Source organism: Mustela nigripes, chromosome 7 (genome assembly GCF_022355385.1).
Source record: "Mustela nigripes isolate SB6536 chromosome 7, MUSNIG.SB6536, whole genome shotgun sequence".
Taxonomy (NCBI): Eukaryota; Metazoa; Chordata; class Mammalia; order Carnivora; family Mustelidae; genus Mustela; species Mustela nigripes.
Window position 1 is genome coordinate 56,356,954 of NC_081563.1, and position 20,497 is coordinate 56,377,450.

The 20,497-nt window shown below is 38.9% G+C and overlaps 1 protein-coding gene across 2 annotated transcripts in view; it reads right to left on the bottom strand.

Annotated features, from left to right (window-relative positions):
• The window catches only part of MEIS1 (Meis homeobox 1), a 133,471-nt gene that overhangs the window by 100,799 nt on the left and 12,175 nt on the right, over positions 1 to 20,497 (bottom strand). For both annotated transcript variants that reach the window (XM_059405957.1, XM_059405959.1), the window contains exon 7: positions 3,553 to 3,664. In XM_059405957.1, coding sequence (XP_059261940.1) covers positions 3,553 to 3,664 — 112 coding nt within the window. The remainder of the gene's footprint in view (positions 1 to 3,552; positions 3,665 to 20,497) is intronic.

Genomic DNA, 20,497 nt, shown 5'->3' on the forward strand with positions numbered 1-20,497 from the left:
ATGAAAATATAGCCTGCCTAATGCCTACGTCATGCGCAGATAAGGTAACAGAGGCAAGCCTGGGGATTTCTTTTCTGTTTTTTGGTTTTTTGTTGTTGTTGTGTTTGGTTTTCTTTGTTTGTTTTGTTTTGTTTTTGGTATCACAGGTGCCATAATGAAGTGGTGAAAAATGAAAAGGAATGAGGAAAAAGAAACACAATACAAATAATACAGTAGAGAAAGTTTTAAAATATGTATTACTCCTGTCTGTGGGGGAAACACCTCTTTGGATATGTTCTTGACAGATTGAGTTATTTCTGTCTATTGGGTATGTATAAAGACATATTTATGGATTTATAAATCTTTTGAAGAGGGCTGTTATTTACCCAGTTGACTAAAATGGACTCAAACTGTGTAAATAACTATTTAGGACATGCATTACGGGCCAAATGCTGGCACAGCTTACATATCTATGGCTGCCAGAAAAGGCAGGCAGGGCAAACATGGAAAAGCCACTGTGCACAGTTAATCTGAAGGCTGCACAAAGACCCAGCTCCACAGGTCTCAGGGATGAAAAAAGGTTTAGGAGGGTCACGGTTGGCATGGAAATGCACAGATGTAGTGGCAGCAGCACTTGCAGGCATCATTCTGCATTTAGCCAGAGAGAAAACACACTGCCCAGGAGGAGAAGCCACAGAGAAGGGCAGGTAAGACCACAGGAGGGCCTCCTGCACCCTGGCTCTCAAGGTGTTGGGTGGGGGCTGGGGGGGGGGGAGTCTACACAGAAGGCTTCTTTTGGATCACAGTGGGAGTCACTGGCTTGATTCCTCAGTGGAGAGCCAAGAAAGAGAGCATGAGGACAAGAATCTTAGACAAATAATCAGGAAACTGAAATTTGGGGTCTGATGCTGCCCAAGACCACCCCAAAGCTCTCAGGGCAATGCAATGTTCTTAACTAGTTATAAAAATGACTCCCTTAAGTTCATTATTTGGAAACATTGAGTTGAAGATTTTTTTTTTTAGTTGAAGATATTTTTATGTAATTAAATGCAACCAAGAGTTTCCATTCATTTAGGCTTTGCACCACCTCAAAAAACCAAATGAGTAAGACTTTGCTGTGTAATTTTTGAAAGTGAAACAAGCAAGAAGTTCTTATAATGAATTTTTAGTATAAATACAAATTATATTACTTAAAATTGAAAATTGTTAAAATTAAATTAAAAACTGTCTTTATTTCAGTTTTATCCATGTGTAACTGACATCCAGAATTCAAGGTATAGAGCATAATGACTTACCTATCTTGCAAAATGATCAGCTCAATAAGTTTAGTTAATGCACATCATCTTGTCTATAAACTATATTATTAATAAAGAGCCCATCCCTCAGCCCTGATCTGTGCTTTTCTATGTGCTTCCTTCTATCCCTCTTTTTGTAATTTTTTAAAAGATTTTCCTTTAAGTCATCTCTACACCCAATATGGGGCTTGAACTCACAACCCCAAGATCAGGAGTCATGTACTCTTCTGACTGAGCCAGTCAGATGCCCCATTCCTCTTTTTTTTCTTTCCTTTATTTCTTCCCCTGAAGTGGGAATATTGGTCCCAATACCAATATGGGACCAAATAAGGTCCCATACCTTATTTTCCTCCTCTGTCAAATGAGGCCAGGATTGTTTTAGGAAGGCTCAACAGAGCTCATTCAGATGATATGGGAAAATTCTTTTTTTTTTTTTTTTTTTTTAAAAAAAGCAGAATAGGTGGTGATCTTATATGAAAAGTACAAAAGAGAAATAATGTAATCAGAAAACTCAGGTACTGTGAAAGAGACATGTCTCCAGATTACCATCAAATTCCTTATTAAATTGGCCTTTGGATAACACTTCTTGAAGGAAAAGGAAACATGCAAAATTCCTAATTCCCTGTTATGACATGTCACAGGGGAAGAACTGGGACAGGGCCTTTGGCCTCTCAAAATCCTTTCATCAGATTATGTTTGAGAAAGCATATATGCTACAATTTTACATTCAAGTCCGTTTCAGCAGTTCGCAAGCCATCAAAGCAGCAGCTAAGCTACCTGCCTGTTCCTAGGTGATAGATAATATATATATATTTTTTAAAGCAAGAAACAAAAAAGAAAAAGAAACAGATAAAACAAGAGGCTATGACCTCGTGTAGCAATTTTGGAGTACAGGAAGAAGAATTTAGATCCCCTTTCCACCTTTTTGGAAACTCATGGAAGAAGCTGAAAATAGGGCTTCCTATTGAAAGTGCCGACATCACCTTAGTTCTAGCCCCGGGAGCAGCAACACCATCACACATACATACACACACTTGAAAGAGAAAAGGCCCCGTGGATTTATGCTGCGTATCAGTTTCCAGTAAAAGTCAGAGGTCAGAGGTTACATGTTTCTGCCTCAGCTCTCAACGCGTTTACTATCGTGGGCTCCATTTTTTACTACACTCAGAGTTGTGGTGAAATCAGCAACTTTCCTTTGAACAATAAAATATCTCAGATGCTTAAAATTCTATGTGTAGAAGTTATTCCCAGTCCAAGTAGCATACACGTGCCTTAAAAAAAAAAAAATTTCCTGGTTTTGTTTTCCAATTAATGATGTCAAATTCATTTTAGACTTTGCAAATCTAATTGGTCCAGCCCAATGTATGTGAGAAAACAAAATTCTTTTGTTGTCTAGCGGCACACCATCATCACACCGGATTTTAAAGTATGCACCTACTGTGGGCTCAGAGTCAACTTCAATAAAGCCGTCTTTTTATTTTCAAATAGAGAATACACTCTTAAGCTTTGGTTGTGCTAACTGAACACAAAATTCCTCTGCAGTGGGTCTCACCGAAGGCAGCACAAGACATCTGAATAATCATTCGCCTTTTCGCTGAAGATGAACTACATGTTAAAACTTTCTTTCCTACTAGTCACGGTCAGATGTGCATAGCCATGGACACCCAAGTATACACACAGGTATGTGCATTCAAGGAACAGTACGAGCTAAATGGATCTGGCTTCTTTTCATTTCTCCCTAATTCCCTGTAGTCTGACTTTGCAATGAAGTCAAGCACTTAAGAGATTCGGATAAGCAAATCCGGAAAAAAAACCGCCTCAACCCAGTGGAGAGGGAAGCCCAGTGTGGGTTCCCAAAAGGCTACGGCCTTCTAAGCATCTGAAGACATCACTGACTTGGAATCGTGAAAGATGTTTCTTCATGATCTCTTGAGAAGCCTCTAAGGGCAGGTAATAAAAATACTTTTTTATTTGGATCGCAGGGTAAGAGTGGGAATGCTCTTTACACACACTTGAACTTCTAATCTCCTCTAATCTTGCCCCCGGTCAATTCACCGACCGTTTTCTGGAGGTGAGCAGGTGATGGCCAGTTAGGCAGCTGGGGTGGCACAAAGGAAGAAAGGGTCTGGAGAAACAAATAAGAGAAGCTGATTCCCCTACGCTAAGGGGCTTATGTTCTAGGAGAAACGGGATTAATAGGAACTAACTAGGCATTTCTGATTTTTCAACCCTTAACAATGAAACGAGTAGCACGAGAGAATGAGAACGCCTCTCCTACCTTGCTCACTGCTGTTATCCCCACTGTGCGATGTGTGGCCGCCGCTGGAAGGGCCCGGGGTTCCTCCCGAACGCGTCGATGCTGTGTCATCGTGATCTCTGTTCCAAGAGGGCTGTGGGGGCACAGATCAGAAATCCAAATAGAGTGGTCTGTTAACACTGGTCCAGTGGGATCCCATCATATAGTAACGAAGTCAGGGAAGCCTAGGCCGGACGGCCAAGCCACCTTTCCCGCTCCCCTCCACAAACGGTGCCAGCTCGGAGCGACGTTGGCACATTTAAAATTGGCCAGTTTCTGCCTCTGAGCTAAAATAATATCTACAAATAGTTATTCTATAAGTAATTGTATGCTTTATTACCAAGGAAAACAAAAACGTTCCAGGCAAAGAAGTGGGGGTGAGGGGTGGGGAGAGGAGTGCTGCCACTTGATTCTGACTATATTTTTAACGTCAACAAACCCTCTGGCATGACAGTCTGCTCCTGTTCTGAAAATGCAAAATGAGAGCAGTGGTCTCTAACACTGCGGTTTACAGAGGCCTCTGATTCATCCTGGAAGACAAACATGGCAGAGCTTTTAAGACTCACAATTAGGCCGGGGTCCATAATAGCTAGTATGTGTCAGCTGTTTGCCGGATGGTACACGGCAAATGGACCAGGCACAGGGACAAAAAAGGAATGAGAATAACAATAGATTCACATGGACTGTGTACACTCAGCCCCATGCCGAGCCTTCTTGTACTATTGAACGGAAAACAGATGTTGCTTCTTATCACTGGGTGCATTTGAAAGTAACATTCAGATAGGAAAAATTGGCAGTAAATTAAATTCTTGGGGAAAACAATCATGGCAACACTTCTCCCAAATCTCCCTTTATCACCAGAAAAGATTTTAATTAGCTTTTAGTGCTAGCTTTCAAAAACAGTCCTATGAGTCACTGGTCATCCCGCACGGTAGGAATGATGCAGAAGAGAAAGCTGGTCCTTGGCTGGGAAGTGGTGTTTGTCTCCAAGATTATTAGTGGCAAGGCAGGATGATCTTGTGTGTAAAATATGCCCACTTCGTCTCAATCCCAGGCTGTCCCCGTTCATGGCTGCGTCGTAGTAAAGTCTACTGACCCTCCCAACGCTTTGAATGTGCCTAGCAAAATCTGTCTCGAGAAGTATTTCCGTGTTCCTGAGAAGATAAGAAAGGCTGAGGGGTCAAAATGTCTGTGACACCCAGAAAAAGAAAGGGGAAGAGCCCAGGCGTGCTGCGTACCAATCAAAGGGAAGAGTCCACGTTCCTGAAGAGGATGACTGCCTGCCACCGGCTCTCCAACCTTGGCCAGAAGACTAACGTGGCCCCCCAGAATGAAGCAGAATCGCAGAAAGAGCCACCACTTGTGTGTCCGGCTCAACCATTATGCATATTCTCCAAAATGGTGCTAATTGATCCGCTGATGCTGGGATTGAAAGGTAGGAGCGCCGTGAGAGGGGAGCTTTTGACAAACACGCATTCTGCAGCATGTCAGGAGAATGCTAGAAGACGTAATCTCGAACACATGCTCAGAATGCAAACAGTTAATGCATAAATTTTCAGTTTGTACAACTGCAGCTCTAAAAGGGGGACTTGTTTATTCAGAGCTCTGCAGAAAGAATGGTACAGCACCCAGGGGACAGACAATGCCAGGCACAAAACCCCGGTGCCTCGACATGTAAAAGGATGTTTTTCTATGTGCTACAAATCCCACTTGAAAATATAATTAGAAGGAGAAAATGGCAAAGTATTGCATTAACTGTAATTGAACAAAAGACCGGCAAGGCATGTGGGAGGCTGCAGGAACCCGTGGGAGTTTCAGGATGCATGAGATCCTGCGAGTGACATCTCCTGGGCTCTCTCATTTTATTTATGTTGTCCCTCACTACTATTGTTGACTGGTGATCTGACTCGTAATTAATAGAAAAGCTACCGATAACAAGCTAAAATACAGAGCAACAGAATAACCTCATCAGAAGCATGTTTGTTAATCTGATTAAGACTAGGACTCCAGAAAGGTGACTTAGAACCCAAGAATTATTCCATGTTATACAGGAAACTGTCCTCCTTCATGCTACAACAGACCTGATATATTCACTATCTTTTAATGAGCTCCACTGATTTATTCAGCTCTGCTCTGCTCCCTCCCCCACTTTTCTACTGTGCAGGATGTAGATTAATTCAATGCTTAATTGTTTAGTAAATTCAATTTTCCACATTCTATTCTGCATAGCTTTAGCTAAGGTTCTTAAATCTTCAGCAGTGAGCCCTGAGCCCAGTGTTTGTGATCTGTGCCTACCTTTTTTCATCACCATTTTTCTTCATCCACCACTTAATTCACCATGAAAAGATTTTCCTTGCTGGAAATTCTGATTCCGCTATGATCTGTGAGGCATTCCGATTCATTGCATTTTCATTGTGTTGGGTCTTAGATGCCGGGCTCCTCTTTTCTCACAGCTATCGCCACATTATACAGGCATTCATGCAAGAAATGTTGGATTCCACCTCAGTTTATCCAAATTTTGTGCAACCTATATGTTTAAATTTGTGTGTTCACCAAAGGTAGGAGCCAATATTTTCCACCTAATATCACTCTTCTCGCTGCCTTGCTTTTCCAGAGAGGCCTGTGAATACTGAATGCCCTTCTCTGAAATGAAATCTAACTTTTGTGGTCCTCTCTTGAATTAGCATTTTGGGTATTAGCATTTCAAGAATGGTACAGTCATACAAAACTGAGCATTAGGAGAAATCCACAAGGTTACCAAAACAGAACAAGAATTATGTTTAGTTCAGTTCATTAAGCATGATTAAAGTCTAAGTATCAGAAATAGCTCATGAACTCTTCTGGCATAAATATGTAAGACAGCCCTAATCAGAAAGAACTCCCCCAAATTCCAACTACCCGAGAATCTCAGTTACAATAACATATCTCTGTGACTCTCTGTGGTTACACGAAACAGCATCATTATTATTTTTAAAATAAAATATGTGCATACGATTATGTACATATATCTGTGAAGTTGTGAGTTGCTTGGGGCCACTTGTAAAGTAAGGCTGACAGGATAAAATCAATGATGCATTGCATTAGACATATAGCAAACCATAGTCATGGTTCTGAATTAAGTCCCAAAGAGGCTTTTTTCTTCAATGTATGTAATTTCAGAGTAAGTCATACCTATGTTCCCATCTATTAGAAACCTATTAGGACAAGAGGTCCTAACCTGAAGTCCAGAGACCTCCTAAAGACTTTGGGGTAGGTTGGGAGGTCTTGTTTTAGTAATAATTGTATTTATGGGCATACTTGCATTTTTTTCCCCTGGAGAGAATGTCCATAACTTTTCATCAGATTATCAAAGGGGTATGTGATTTTTTAAAAGACTGAGAACCACCACTCTAGGAGACACTCACAGGGTTAGATGGAAAAGCCAGGGCTGGAGAGACCTTCAAGATCACAGGCAACACTTTAACCTGACACTGAGACCCAGGGGTCCTCCAGACATCATTTGTTTTGTCATAAATGGAGGCAGCCAGTGAGAAGCTTTACTCCATCAGGAAGTTCTTGGTCACTATATAAATATATAGCATACAAACTAGTTTCATTTCCTTCTAATTTCTACTCATACTTTGTCTAGTTGTGGAGCCCCAAAAGACAGCCATTTTAAATATGTGGTGCAAGTATATGATTCTCCCTGTGCTTTCTCTCTTCAACAGGTTGAACACTCCCATGCCTTCTATCATTTCTCAAGAATGCTTGGAAATAAGGGTTTTTTTTTTTTTAATGATGCCATGCTAAGATTCACCGAGTGGTATTTTTTATTTATAAGGCAATTAAAGTGCTATCTGGTAGTCAAATAGAGGCCATGAACTCCTTGACCACAGGCTCCTCTAGGGCAAGGATAATATCTGGATCTTCCCTTTCTTGGCTCAGCACAATGTATGGTGCATGCTCTGTTCTCAGTCAAGGCTTAGGGAACTAACCTGAATCATTCATCCTTTACTACCCACCAATAGTCCAAGAGATGAACTGCAACTTCCCCAACTACCCTTCCTCCTGAATGAAGTCATCTGTTGGTAACTTTTCCTCTCTCCATCTTTTCCATCCCTTTACCATCTATGCCTTAATTTGGGCCATAATTTCTGGTCTTCATATCACTTTTCATGTTTTCATTAGACAATTCCTTCCACTACCATAATTCGAGGTCTCACCCATATGCCACAAAATTTGCGTTTCTGGATCTCTTCTTTGGTTTTTAGACGTGTATGCCCAACTATCTGCTAAACCCTCTCCATGAAAAGACGTTCACTTCACTCAACAAGTCCAAAGCTAAATTCTTTATCTCCCGACCAACATCCTATTTATTCTTCTTTGTTATTAATCCCAGTAGGTATAACCCCATCTCTCCATGGTATAAACTGGAGGACCATCCATGACACCTATCCCCCTCCCCCAGACATCCAATCAGTCAACAAGTCTTGTTCATTTTTACCCCTAAGTCATTCACAAATCAATCTCTCATTTTTTACCTTAGTGATTGCTGGTCTTATTCAGGCCCTCCCAGCTTTAAAGAGTTGAGTCATATCACTTCCCAGTTCAATCTCACTAGAGTTGAGGACAGAACTGGTCACTCTTGCTTGCCGTTGCATCCTGCCTATCAAGTTCAGTGCCCAGTACTTGGTTGGCACTCAGGAAATGTTTGTTGAATGAATGAATGAATAGCACCCTACTGCCTACAGAACACTACATCTGGGGTCCTTAGCCCTCATAGAGTAAGCCCTCATAATCCACCCCCTGGGGACCATTCCTCAACCTGTTTCTAGTGCTCCAGCATGTGATTTCTGAAAGATACATTCTGCCTGTCCCTCCAGGCCAACTGTCATCCCCCCTCCTGCTACCACTCCCCACCCTAGCCCCAGCCCTAGCCCCTAATTACTTCCCACTTGTTAATTAAGTTACAGCTCAGATAACACCTCCCCCAAAAAGCCTTCCCTGATACACATGTGCGTGCACACACGCACACACACACACACACACACACACACTCTTCCCCCAGGGTGTACACAAAGCACCTCATGAACACGTCTATCATTTCATTTCCATATTGTTTTGTGGTAACCTGTAGAATTCTACACTATGAATGTTTTTAAGTCCCGAACTATATTTTATTCATCTGTATGCCCTCCATCCCAAGAAAGTGTCTGTAACACAGTAAATACAAATATATTTCTGAATGAACAAATGAATAACTTAAGTGATACGTAGAAGGCTCCTGTATTAAACTGTCATTTGATACTGTGATCTCTGATATTAAATATCATAAAACATCTGAAAAAAGGTTTGTATAATTTAGAAACATCTTATATACTTGCATTCACACAAACACACACCACCATAAATATATATATATATATAGCTCAGTTGGTTAAGCATCCAACTCAATTTTGGCTCAGCTCAGGATCTCAGGGTTGTAAGATTGAGTCCTGTGCTGGGCTCCCTGTTCCATGTGAAATCTGCTTGAGATTCTCTCTCTCCCTTTCATTCTGCCCCTTCCCCCTCAAAGAAATAAAATCTTTAAATATAAATAGTTATATAAGTTATATATAAACATATATATTATATAATTTATGTAAAATCTTTTTATATAATATATATTGTTAAATTTTTATTTGTATATATTTACTTATATATATAAATACTCAGTTGCAGTATAACACAGTCAAAAGAAAGGAAATTTGAAGTAGCCATATCCCAACTTCAAATCTGGCTGCACCATTTACATGGTTTTAGACAAGTCACATCCTCTCTAACTCTTGATATCCTAATCCATAAATGGGGACCAAAAAAGACTCCTTTGCCAATCACATTTCAATGAAAAAATAACAATAATCCTCTGTAGGCATAACATATGTCTATTTCCAGGCATGCAGTAAGCACTCAATAAATGACAGCTACTAAAGTTTGTAATGTAACAACATAGGTTGACCCAGTCAAACCTGAAATATCTACATACAGGTGTGCTCAGTTTACAGACCTTCTGGAAAGAATAGCTAACCTGAGCTGACTTGGTGTACAGTTTGGTATGCCTTGGGCTATCTCCCAGCTGGTGTGTGCTCAGGGAATGCACACTGATCTTATTTTCACCTTCAGATAACATGATTTTACAGGTGGTTTGCTCCTCCCCACCCCATCAGGTTTAATTTGATGCCTAATATTTATAAATCGCTTTACAGTATACATAGCACTTTGACATATTTTCTCACTGAGTCATTCATCACGTCAGCATGATGTTAGAATCATTTTTTTCCACAGACCGAAAAATAGTGGGTTTTATTCTTCAAAATTTCTACCCTACCAGTCCCATTCAAAAAGGTAGATAAATCAGAGTGTGGTGATCTTGAGACTGAAGAGGTCAGCCAACAGCTATGTAGAAATTGATGAAATAATCACAGGGTTCAAAACGCGAGGTTGGTCTGCACCTTTCCATAGGTGGTTTCCTCTTTGGGAAGTACATTTACTCTTTCAAACCACTGGGGTCTCTTTAGCAAATGATCTCTAGTGGCCTGAAAGAGCTGGCTTGTCTCCCAGTGTGAACAACGCAGTCCCTCCAGACCAGGGGAGTCGCCAGGCCACATGGGGAACTCACCAACGTGCACGATATTCCTATGCACACATGCTCACATTCCCACACCTGCAGGGTCTGTACAAACATTCACACTCAAGGGCCTGCCCTTGTCCCTGAGCCACGGCAGACAGGGCTGCTGACGGCCACCGTCACACACCCACGGCCAGGGTGGCTACATCTACTTAGTCCCCTCCCCTAGACGTTGCATTTCTGTCTCAACAGTGTCTCTCAGGACCCTTAAAGGTATAGGACTTCAGTGGAAATGATGCTTTATATGTCTCCCAATCAACAAGCTATGGGAGAAAAAGGGGCCAGAGAGAGAGGCATACACAGAGAGAGGAAGAGAGAAGGGGTCCGAGTACTGCTAGAAAGAGGGATACATGTTTACCAGGGAGTACTTGAAGTTGAGAAATTGGAAGTACTAGGATTTCTTTATTTATGAGTTATTTAAAGTCTGATAGGCTAAAAGCCTTATTTAAAAATCTTGGTGGCCCCGTTTGCATCTGCCAGAGCACCCAAATATACAGTATAAGCATTCAAGTCAATGAACCATCAGACAGCACCACACTTTGCTAGAGCCCTGGGTAAACCCTGATCTTCTTAGAACACACTTCTTGGAGGCTATGTCTCCCCAACTTCAAATTCAGGTCATTCAGATTAAAAGTGTAAAATTCTTTACACACATTTCAAAAAAAAAAGAAATTCCTGGAAATCATTAAGCAAATTCATTTCAGCATGATGAGTTTGGGCAGTGCATTTTGTTTCAACACAGTAAAACTGTCCTCTTACCCTTTAAGCTTTTAGATAGTTTTAAATACCAGAAACTCACAGATTAATACTTGAGTGCACACACAGACTGTGGATTCAAGGGCCACCTTAAAAAGTGCTTGGGAATGGTGTGCTAGTAAAACCTCTTCTAAGTCCACACTCAATCCTGCTGAAAGATGATATAGTTGAGGAGGCAAGTGTCGCGCTGGGTGAAGACTGGTGGTGGCCTGAGGTGTCCCTCAGGGTGGCCTACACCGGCTGCAGGGAGGCCCACTCTCCACAGGATTATCTCCCTCACACACTTCTTCCGACTTTCTCCTCCAACTCTCCTTTTTCTCATTTCCTTCCCTCTCCCCGCCCCCACTCCTTCTCCTTCGCCAAGTCTATAGGCCTGCCAGGGTCCTCTTTGAGCCCCTTTCTAATGCTGCAATAAAATGTGCTTATCAATATCCCACTTAACAGAGGTCTGATGGGTAATTTTGGTGACTCAGGGCAGATGGTAAATTATGAGACAGTGGAAATCCAGCATCCCCACTCAGAATCCATGGTCCTCACCAAGACCCCACACTTCCTCTTCCAGCCCTACCATCCTTGCCATTGCGAACTTTTAATCTAGAAACACATCTCAATGATTATCCAATTATCCCTTAGTTACGGTGCTCACCACGTCGGAGCCAGCTGGTATCGTCACACACAACATAGGGTGTCTAACTCACCACCCAATAAGGCAGATTTCTGAAAACTTCCTAAAACTTAGCAACTCTAATGTATTGCTTTAAATATATATATTTATTTAAAGGTATTATATATAATACATATATATTTAGGTATCTACGATTGTACAATGGTAGTGGCAGCTAGTTTGTGAAGGCAGAGACAGCGGCTGTTAAATTGAGTTCTAGATTTTCCACTTCTCACATACCACAAATAAAACCTACAAAAATGATAATTTTTCAAACACTGAATCCTCTATCTCTGTGTAATGAGGCATGTAGAGAGGAGGAGAAGAATTTTTGTGCTTTTTTGCCTTTGGTGAAAATTCTCCAAGGAGTAATTTCATCTTTAAATGAGAAGTTTTGTATCAGGTGATTGTACAAGCTCCAGGAATCCCTGAAGCCTCAGGTTCAAGCATGGGGAGATGCACCAGTTCACACTCCCGTGCACGCACCACACTCCCATGCACACAGCAACCTACACATGTCGTGTGCATGTGGAAGAAGGCCAAAGAATGTGGAAAGGAACTACTTTAATTCTTTAATTAGGTTGTGATGAAATTTAAAGCAGTTTGGCAGTGAGATGCAGCTTTAAAAATCTACCAGCCCTTAAATATCTTGCCTGCTCTCTTGCCAATGTCCATGCCTAGCTCCCCTTCCTAGGCCCCAGGGCTGGCCGCTGTAGCAGGTGTGAAGGCGGTGGCGTTAAGAGGCCAGACCCACCACACTGGGTCACTTTCCCCTTGCTCCTTAAGATCTGACTTTCACAGCCTGGTATCTTTTAGGACTCAACTCTGACACTCTCAGGTTATTACGGACCTGCAGAGTGGAATTAATTCATCCATGACATTAAAAATGAAATCGGTAAGGCTAAGGAAAAACTCTACAGATATAAAACACCACCCAAAATATTCCGAAAGCTTTCCTCATGAAATCCACACAGCACTGATACCTGTGGCCCAATGTGTCTACATCAAGAACCAAAGCAAGCAGCATTTCTTGGTGACCCCACCGTGATCTCAGAAGATAACATAGATTCTCACACAGGGCAGGTACACTCCAACAATGACATGGGGAAAGAATAATTACTACCAAAGGGAAACTACTACCAAGGGATAACAAGCAGTTTTACCCAAACCTCATAACTAGAAAGTTGATGAATAATTTAGAAATTATTTGGGTGCCCTGAATGTTCAAATTCTACTAAGCAGTTTGTTGTGGAGAAAAATCTCATGAACGGAAGAGACAATAAAGCCTTATTACACTAGGAATCTTAGTGGAAATACTTATTTATGTTTCAATAATCTCTCTTTTTCCTGTGCCATTGTATTTTGGCTGGCACGCAATTAATAAAAGTAAACCCTTATATTAAATGACTAATGATTCTATATACTTCTACTCCTGAAATATCTGTGAACTGTAATTCAGAATTAAAACGTTTAAACAAACAAACACTCTAATCCAACCGGCACCACTGTATCTCCAAATATTTGTATGTAAATATTTCAAACCATACTCCTTATTTATATTCTGAGAACTTTCTGCTGAAATTCAGATTATTTTCTATAGTTTCTATTTAGGAGTGACAGAAGAATCTGTAAATTATATGCCAGTATTACCTGATGTTATAAAATCGCTTTTGTAAGACTGCTTGCTTCCTAATGTTTTATTTTACATTTGAAACTCAGTATTCAGTGCTCCTCATTCTGCAAACAAATTATGATAAAATAAACGCAGAAGTGTCTTATATAAAACAACTTCAAACCACAAATTTTCCAGGCAACCATCCTAGCAAAAAGAACATTCCGATAATGCAGAAACATTGTATCCTTAGCACGAGAAGGTAATAAGCCCTTGTAAGCAACTGGTCACTAACTATGAAGCATTTGCATTCAGAAATGTGGAGAAAAGTACGTAGCTCCAGATCTGCCTGTAACTTACTTGAGGTTGAACCTGAAAGCGCATCTGTAGTGATTTTTTAGTACTATTTCAGGACACAACTGAGTGTCCAGTCTCCTTTTACACTATGAGGATATCAGAATAATAGTGACCCCACCTAATAAGAATTAAAAAGACATTTTCCTTAAGCTCTATGATTATAAAATGGTCTATAGAATAGCATCTCATTAACAACCACCCTATCTTCCCTCCCCCAGTCAAACTTGTGCTGCTGAAGGTTGGGCAGAATACAAGGGGATAAAGCATCATTTAATATGCTGTTTATTTAAGGTTTCCGGTTTTAAACACTCTACATTCATTCATATTTAGTTGTCACAGTAACTCCATATGATGGGTTCCTTATCCCTGTGTTATAAATGATGACACTGAGGCTCATGGCTAGAGCAGTGCCTTATCCTCTCCCAGAAAAGCCTAGAGTCAAATACCAGTGCTCTGGCTCTAAATTATATATATCTTAGTGAAACACTCCCAGCTTGAGAGGTTGTGTAACTAAAAATTACAATCAGTACACTTAATTGTCCTTTCTCAAGTGTTTCTGAAATCTTTTCTACCTCTAAACTCTCAAATCAGAAAGTCCACAATTTTGACACAAGAAGAAGAAGAAAACAATTCAGCCAAGATGTACTCTTGTTTTTGTTTTTGTTTTTTCCTTATAGCATTATACTTTGAACAAAAGAATCATGGAAATTTACATATACCACTGATTTCCACTAACAATTAGCTAGAGGATATTCTCCAATTTCCCTGTGGTTTTTTTTCAGAAGCACTTCCAGCTTTTTATATTTTCAGCCAAATTGTATTTTCAAAGAATCTGTCATTCTTCAAGGATTTTTGAATCCTTGAGCTCTCTCTCTCTTTCCTTCATTATTTATCTTGGATGAAATCATCAGAAAGGCCTTTCTCAAGGCATTCTGAAATTTCATTTACATTTCTGATTCTTAGAATGGCCAAGTTCTCTACATTTCAAGTCACTTAACTGAGAGACCAACGTAGGTGGCTGTGAACTCAAGAAGCAGGAGTCTTGAGTTTTACTGTTGGTTCACTTTTCAAGGGATTCCAGTTCATGGGAATGCCATTCTTCAGCCATATGCAAAGCTATTATTCTGGGGCTGTTCATACTATTTTAGCAGTTATCGAGTATGTGGAGTATTAGAATTATACTCCAAGTGAAGAAAAGCCCCATAATTGATTTCTTAATGTTTTATTCTCCTCTTTCTCTATTGGCACGTTCTTTACATGCCCTCAATAAATATTAAACACTCAAACAACTCACTATTAGGGTGGCAAGCAAACCTTCAGAATGTCGAAACAGAAGAGTGAAGAACAATGCATCTAATTGAAATGCCAGGGTAATTTGGAAAATCAAATTGAGTTGCTGCAAATTCCAAATTCCAGAATAAAAATGTTTATACTCCCTCAAATGCAGATTGTTACTGGCTTTGAATAATTATCAGAATAGAAAATACTCGAACACCAACAATACACTTGATATGCACGAAATAAGCACAGCCTAGATGTCTCCATTATTCTGCACAAGGAAGTGCAGGACACAAGGAGTCTGGTACTTTTCTTGGTGATTTTGTTCTCAAATACGGCTAACAAAATTCCCAAATGTGGTGAAACAATAGGCCGAGCCACCAAATACACAACTAGCATTAAAATTCCACGGCCAATATTCTTCAGAAAATGGGAAACACAGTAAAGGACAAAGAAGCAAACTGAAAGAAAGGAAGGGGTTAATATTCTGCTCCTCGATATCTTGTTTTTGTCCTCCAACATCTGAATTCATCACCAAGACCACCTGGAAATGTAAAGTTCCTGATTCCCTTTGGCAGAAGCTAGAGCCAAGAAAACTATGACGATTAAAAAGAAAACAGAAAACTGCATTTGCATCTAGAATTATGACATACAAACACATAATGAGGCTCTAAGAGAGGATACTTATCTGCACACTGAGGGTAACCTTGTTATCTACTGAGGGTTATGCCACTTTGGGTACAGATACCACCCATATGTCTCAAAGATAAATTCCATATGCTCTGTACAGTTATAGCATATTTCCCATAAATAATGTATACAATAGACTGTAAATAAATAATACATTTATCTGAACTGTTCAAGAGTGAAGGGCAGGGTGGCTACTCAGGAGACTGAGTCTCTTATGAATGAACAATTTCAAATGAAAGTAATGTTCAATGAGGAATTACCACAAAGTTCTTATACTAAATATTCTGAAATGCGGGTTTTAAAAGGATTTCAGATCTGGTGGTGACTTGCAAGTCAATGTTTCAGCAGAACCCAAAATACCCGATTTAATTTTACTGCTAAAGTTTCTATTCTGATTGCAGCAGCTTACCTATTTGCTGCAATTTTAATTCTCTCTCTACACTACTGCTTTTTATGATCAATAAAATAACTGGACTTAAAATGTCATGTATGCGTTTTTGTCTCATGAAACACGGTGGTTTTATTTTTTCACCCCTGTGAATAATGTTTAATGTTGCAGTGAACAGAAAGGAAGGCTACCTTAAAAACAAAACAAAACAAAACAAAATCCTCCCAAAGTCCACCTGCGCTAGTTAGTTTGCTAGGATTTTACATTGTAAAAATTGTTAGTCCTCACCCTCAAAGAATCTCCCTTTGAAGCCCCAGAGACACAAACTATTTCCACTTCTTGTAAATGGTGTAAGTAGGCCTTTAGAACGTCAGACATTGTACACCATTTAGTTGGAAATTAAGTTTTCAAATCGCTAAGGAATACTGTCTGAATAACAGAAAACACTATAGGTCACAGTTAATTATAGCTTGTCTATCAAATTAAGTTAATGTTCGAGAACACATCCAAATAGTTATGGAGACATTAGGAGGAGTTTTATTGTCAAAGAAATTCTGATTCATTCAGCTTCTAATATTTTTTTTTAAAAAGGGAGATAACCCTTTTTCAAGTTGGGATGGCATAAGAAAACTCTGGGTTTACATCAAATTGCTCCCTTCATTGTCCTTTTGATGACTGTGTCGATTTCATTACAAACTTCATTTTCCAGAGTTTCATAATAGTCATAAACACACTTCACTTTAAAGAGTTTCTGGGGGACACAGTGTGAATGCAAATGCAGAATAAAATGCAAATCGTGGAGGTCTGGGAACAAATATGGACTATCCGTTAAGAATTCAGTCACTGAAAATAAACATTTAGGCCTTAAGAGGAAGAACACAAAAGGGCTGATATGAATCTTTATATCAAGCATTCAGAGCCCTAGGGAAGTCAAACAAGAACAACAGTTTTCAGTTTTGCTCCTAATTGTAAAGCACAGGCTGGGAGCATTTGATGACTTTGGTCTCTACTCATTCCTGCTCTAAAGTGAGTAACATTTTTCATCTTTGCAGGAAAATAAACCCACGTGTGGGTAATAGCCCACAAGGTGCTCAAATAGGGAAATGAGACCTAGCAAACTAGTTCAAGTTCAAATCTCAGGCCTAGGAGGTTTACCAAACAGTGGAAAAGAAGTGATTAGAAAGAGAGAACCAGAGTGTTGCTTTGCTAAATAATAACCACCAGCCCAGATATTTACCACTAATAATAAACAAGCTACCATGTGGTGTTGTAAAGTATGAGGGGAAAATCTAGAGAAATGGGAATTCATCAGCAACAATTAATTCCAAATTATGTGTTGTTGGGAAATCATTCTACTATCCCTCAAAATGTTAATTTCCCACCAACCATGATCTTCTATATGAGTCAAAATAACATATGTTTAAATCCAGGGTAAAATTTAAGACTTTGTATTGTTTCAAAATGAAAAAAAGTAGCAAGACTAAGAATGTTGCTTGAACTTGGTAAACTTGCAAAAAGTCATGGTGATTTTAAGAGCATTACTTAGTAAACTTATTAATAGTGGCAGCAATTCCTTTCTGAGGAAAACTATTATTTCATTTAAGTTTTTTTAAAGAACCATAACATTTCACACTCAAGGTTCTTTACCTCATGATTATAAATCCTATTAACTGTAAATAGAGTCATGAAAAGTACCAATGGGAGAATCAATTATAGAAATGTATTTTGGAGGATTATAAGTAATATAGAATTTATTTTCACAATTTATTTATCCTCCATTAGTTTATGGCATACACAGTGGTACATATGCCATGGAAAAGTGATAGCAGGATTATTACATATCTTAAAGACAGTTCATGACTTAGTTCAGGCTATATTTTGTATTTAACTGTATTTACTCATGATGCAAATGAACAACAGGTACATAATTCAATAAATGCAGAATTGAGTTTTTTTCCATCAGAGAAAAATTTTAATGGTACGTTTTAGTTAGTTTTAGGAATTCTTAACCAAGAAGCCCAGAAATATAAAACAATTTCAAAAGATTTGCACTCTTGTATTTTCCTTTAACAAAAATATATTTCCTAGATTAAGAAATGCTATTTGGAGGGGAAAAAAAGTGTTCAGAAAGAGTCTAGCAAAGTGTTGCCAATTGCTTTAATTCTGCACACATGAATGCATTAAATTGATTGAAATTGGATTCTAGTGACAAATTTTTAAATGACTATATTCTTGCTTATTTCCAGTGGTATCCTCTGTGCCATTTATTAAAATGTCAAATTTACAAGTGTGGGAAATCCAGCAATTTGCCCAATGAAGGTATACTTCCTGGAGAGGCTGTTTTTTTAAATCTTTTTTTTTTTTTTTAAGATTTTATTTATTTGACAGAGAGAGATCACAAGTAGGCAGAGAGGCAGGCAGAGAGAGAGGAAGAGAAATAGGCCCCCTGCTGAGCAGAGAGCCCGACATGGGCCTCAATCCCAGGACCCTGAGATCATGACCCGAGCCGAAGGCAGTGGCTTAACCCACTGAGCCACCCAGGCGCCCCTGGAGAGGCTGTTTTAAGACTCCAAAAAGCTCTTGCAAATTCCTATACCCCCGAAATCATGGCACTTTTAATTAAGGATACAGTGAGAACGTCCTTTTTTTTTTTTTTACACACACTCATCTGCTCGAATTTTTCAAAATTGATTTTATGCGTATAAGGTTTATTCACAATTATTAAAGATAGCAAAATCGCCAAACTTTTACTGGATCCCCAAAAGGCAAATTTTGGAATTATTATTAATTATTATTAAAATTCAAATTGGAAGAGTGTTTTATGTTTTAGACTCTAACTTTTAAAACAGGTCTTATATGCCGATGGGTCCTCCTGAGTAAGAAAACCAAGCTGTACATGATTTACACCAGGGTTGTTTTACTTGTGATTCTGCAAATCTTTAAGCCTGACATCTGTACAACTATGAGATACAGAGTCACATGTATTTTATTTTTATTTCTTTATCTATAAAAGAGTACTTTCCCATAGTTTTGATGAAATTTTTAAATATTAAATTAAATTCTTGCAGTCAGGAGAAATGACAAAAAATTTTGTTTCAATTATAACGTAAATTCAAGTAATACTTTGATACACATATGACAGATCTCATAATCCAAAAAAGGCCATGTAAATCGCTACTAGTGCAATCGTTTAAGACTGTGTAACAAAAATGAATGAGAATGGTATCAGTTTACTATCCTTCAACTATTTCCCTGACAGTGGAGTCAAATAATGTTGAATTATAGACCTTCTTACAGCAAGTCTTATTTTGTGTTCATTTTTTGATCACTTCCCTGCTAGTCTCTATAGGAATTTGGCAGTATGCCGACTTTCCTTTAAAAGTTTCTGTATACATACTTGGGTTGTTTGATGATTTTAAATGATCATTTATTAAAATTTAAGCATTTCACATTTGTTTGACATATTTACATTTCATAAGAAAATATTGTTATTGCAATGAAAAGCATAACATCACCAATACAAAAAGACTTCATTTGAATTCATGTTGACAATATTTATGACAAGTGTCTTAATGTAACTTATTATGAATTCTTTACAGTTTCTCCCAGTCTACCTATGAGGGAAGGTATGCTAGTTTTACTACAGTAAGCCTCGTGTCAATATTTTAGCCTATCTGCTTGACCTTAATAAGCCCGTTTCTACTGTGGGGCCACAAATAGTCTTTGTTTTTAAGAGTATGGAGTTTTTTTCTGCATAATTTTCCTTCCCTCGCCCCACAACAGCTGATTTAAAACAAAAGTTATTTCCTTTTCATAGTGCATCTCTCTGTCTCTGTCTCTCTCTCAAGTGGAAGTCTTTTTTAAATCTTTCAGACGATGCCAAACATTTTAACATTTAAACATACAAGGGCTTGAAAATATAATGATTTAAAATTTGTTTATTTTCAAAGTTGGGCAATTATAGCATGATATCTATTACTTTTCTGAAAGCAGTGCCCATATGTTACTCCTTTTTTTTCTTCCTTCTACTCATCTTCCTTTACTATGTAAGCTTCTCCACGTTTTCTAATAAAAGTCTCTAAGTTAGGACCAATAGCAACAGTGCACAAAACCACTCTATATATTTCCAAATCGTGAGCAATGGAGTCATTCTGGTTAGGAGAGGGATTGCTATTTGAGTGACCTATTGCTGCAGAGCTAGTTAAATCACTGAACAATAGTTACTGTTATGGCTTTGCTTTGTACAAAGCAAGTTCCATTAACCATGGAACTTGCACTGGGGACTTCCACTTGAGAGAGAGACAGAGACAGAGAGATGCACTATGAAAAGGAAATAACTTTTGTAGTATTAGCGTTTAGACTTACAGATATTTAACAGTGTAACTGATCCCAATCCATCTGCATATACTCTTCACTTTCTTTTCCTAAAATGTTTTTTAAGTGCCCCTATTAGGAATCAATACATACCTAGTCTGAAATTCACACAGATACACGCTAAAAGCCAAACAGATGAAGAGTACACTTATCTTGATGAGC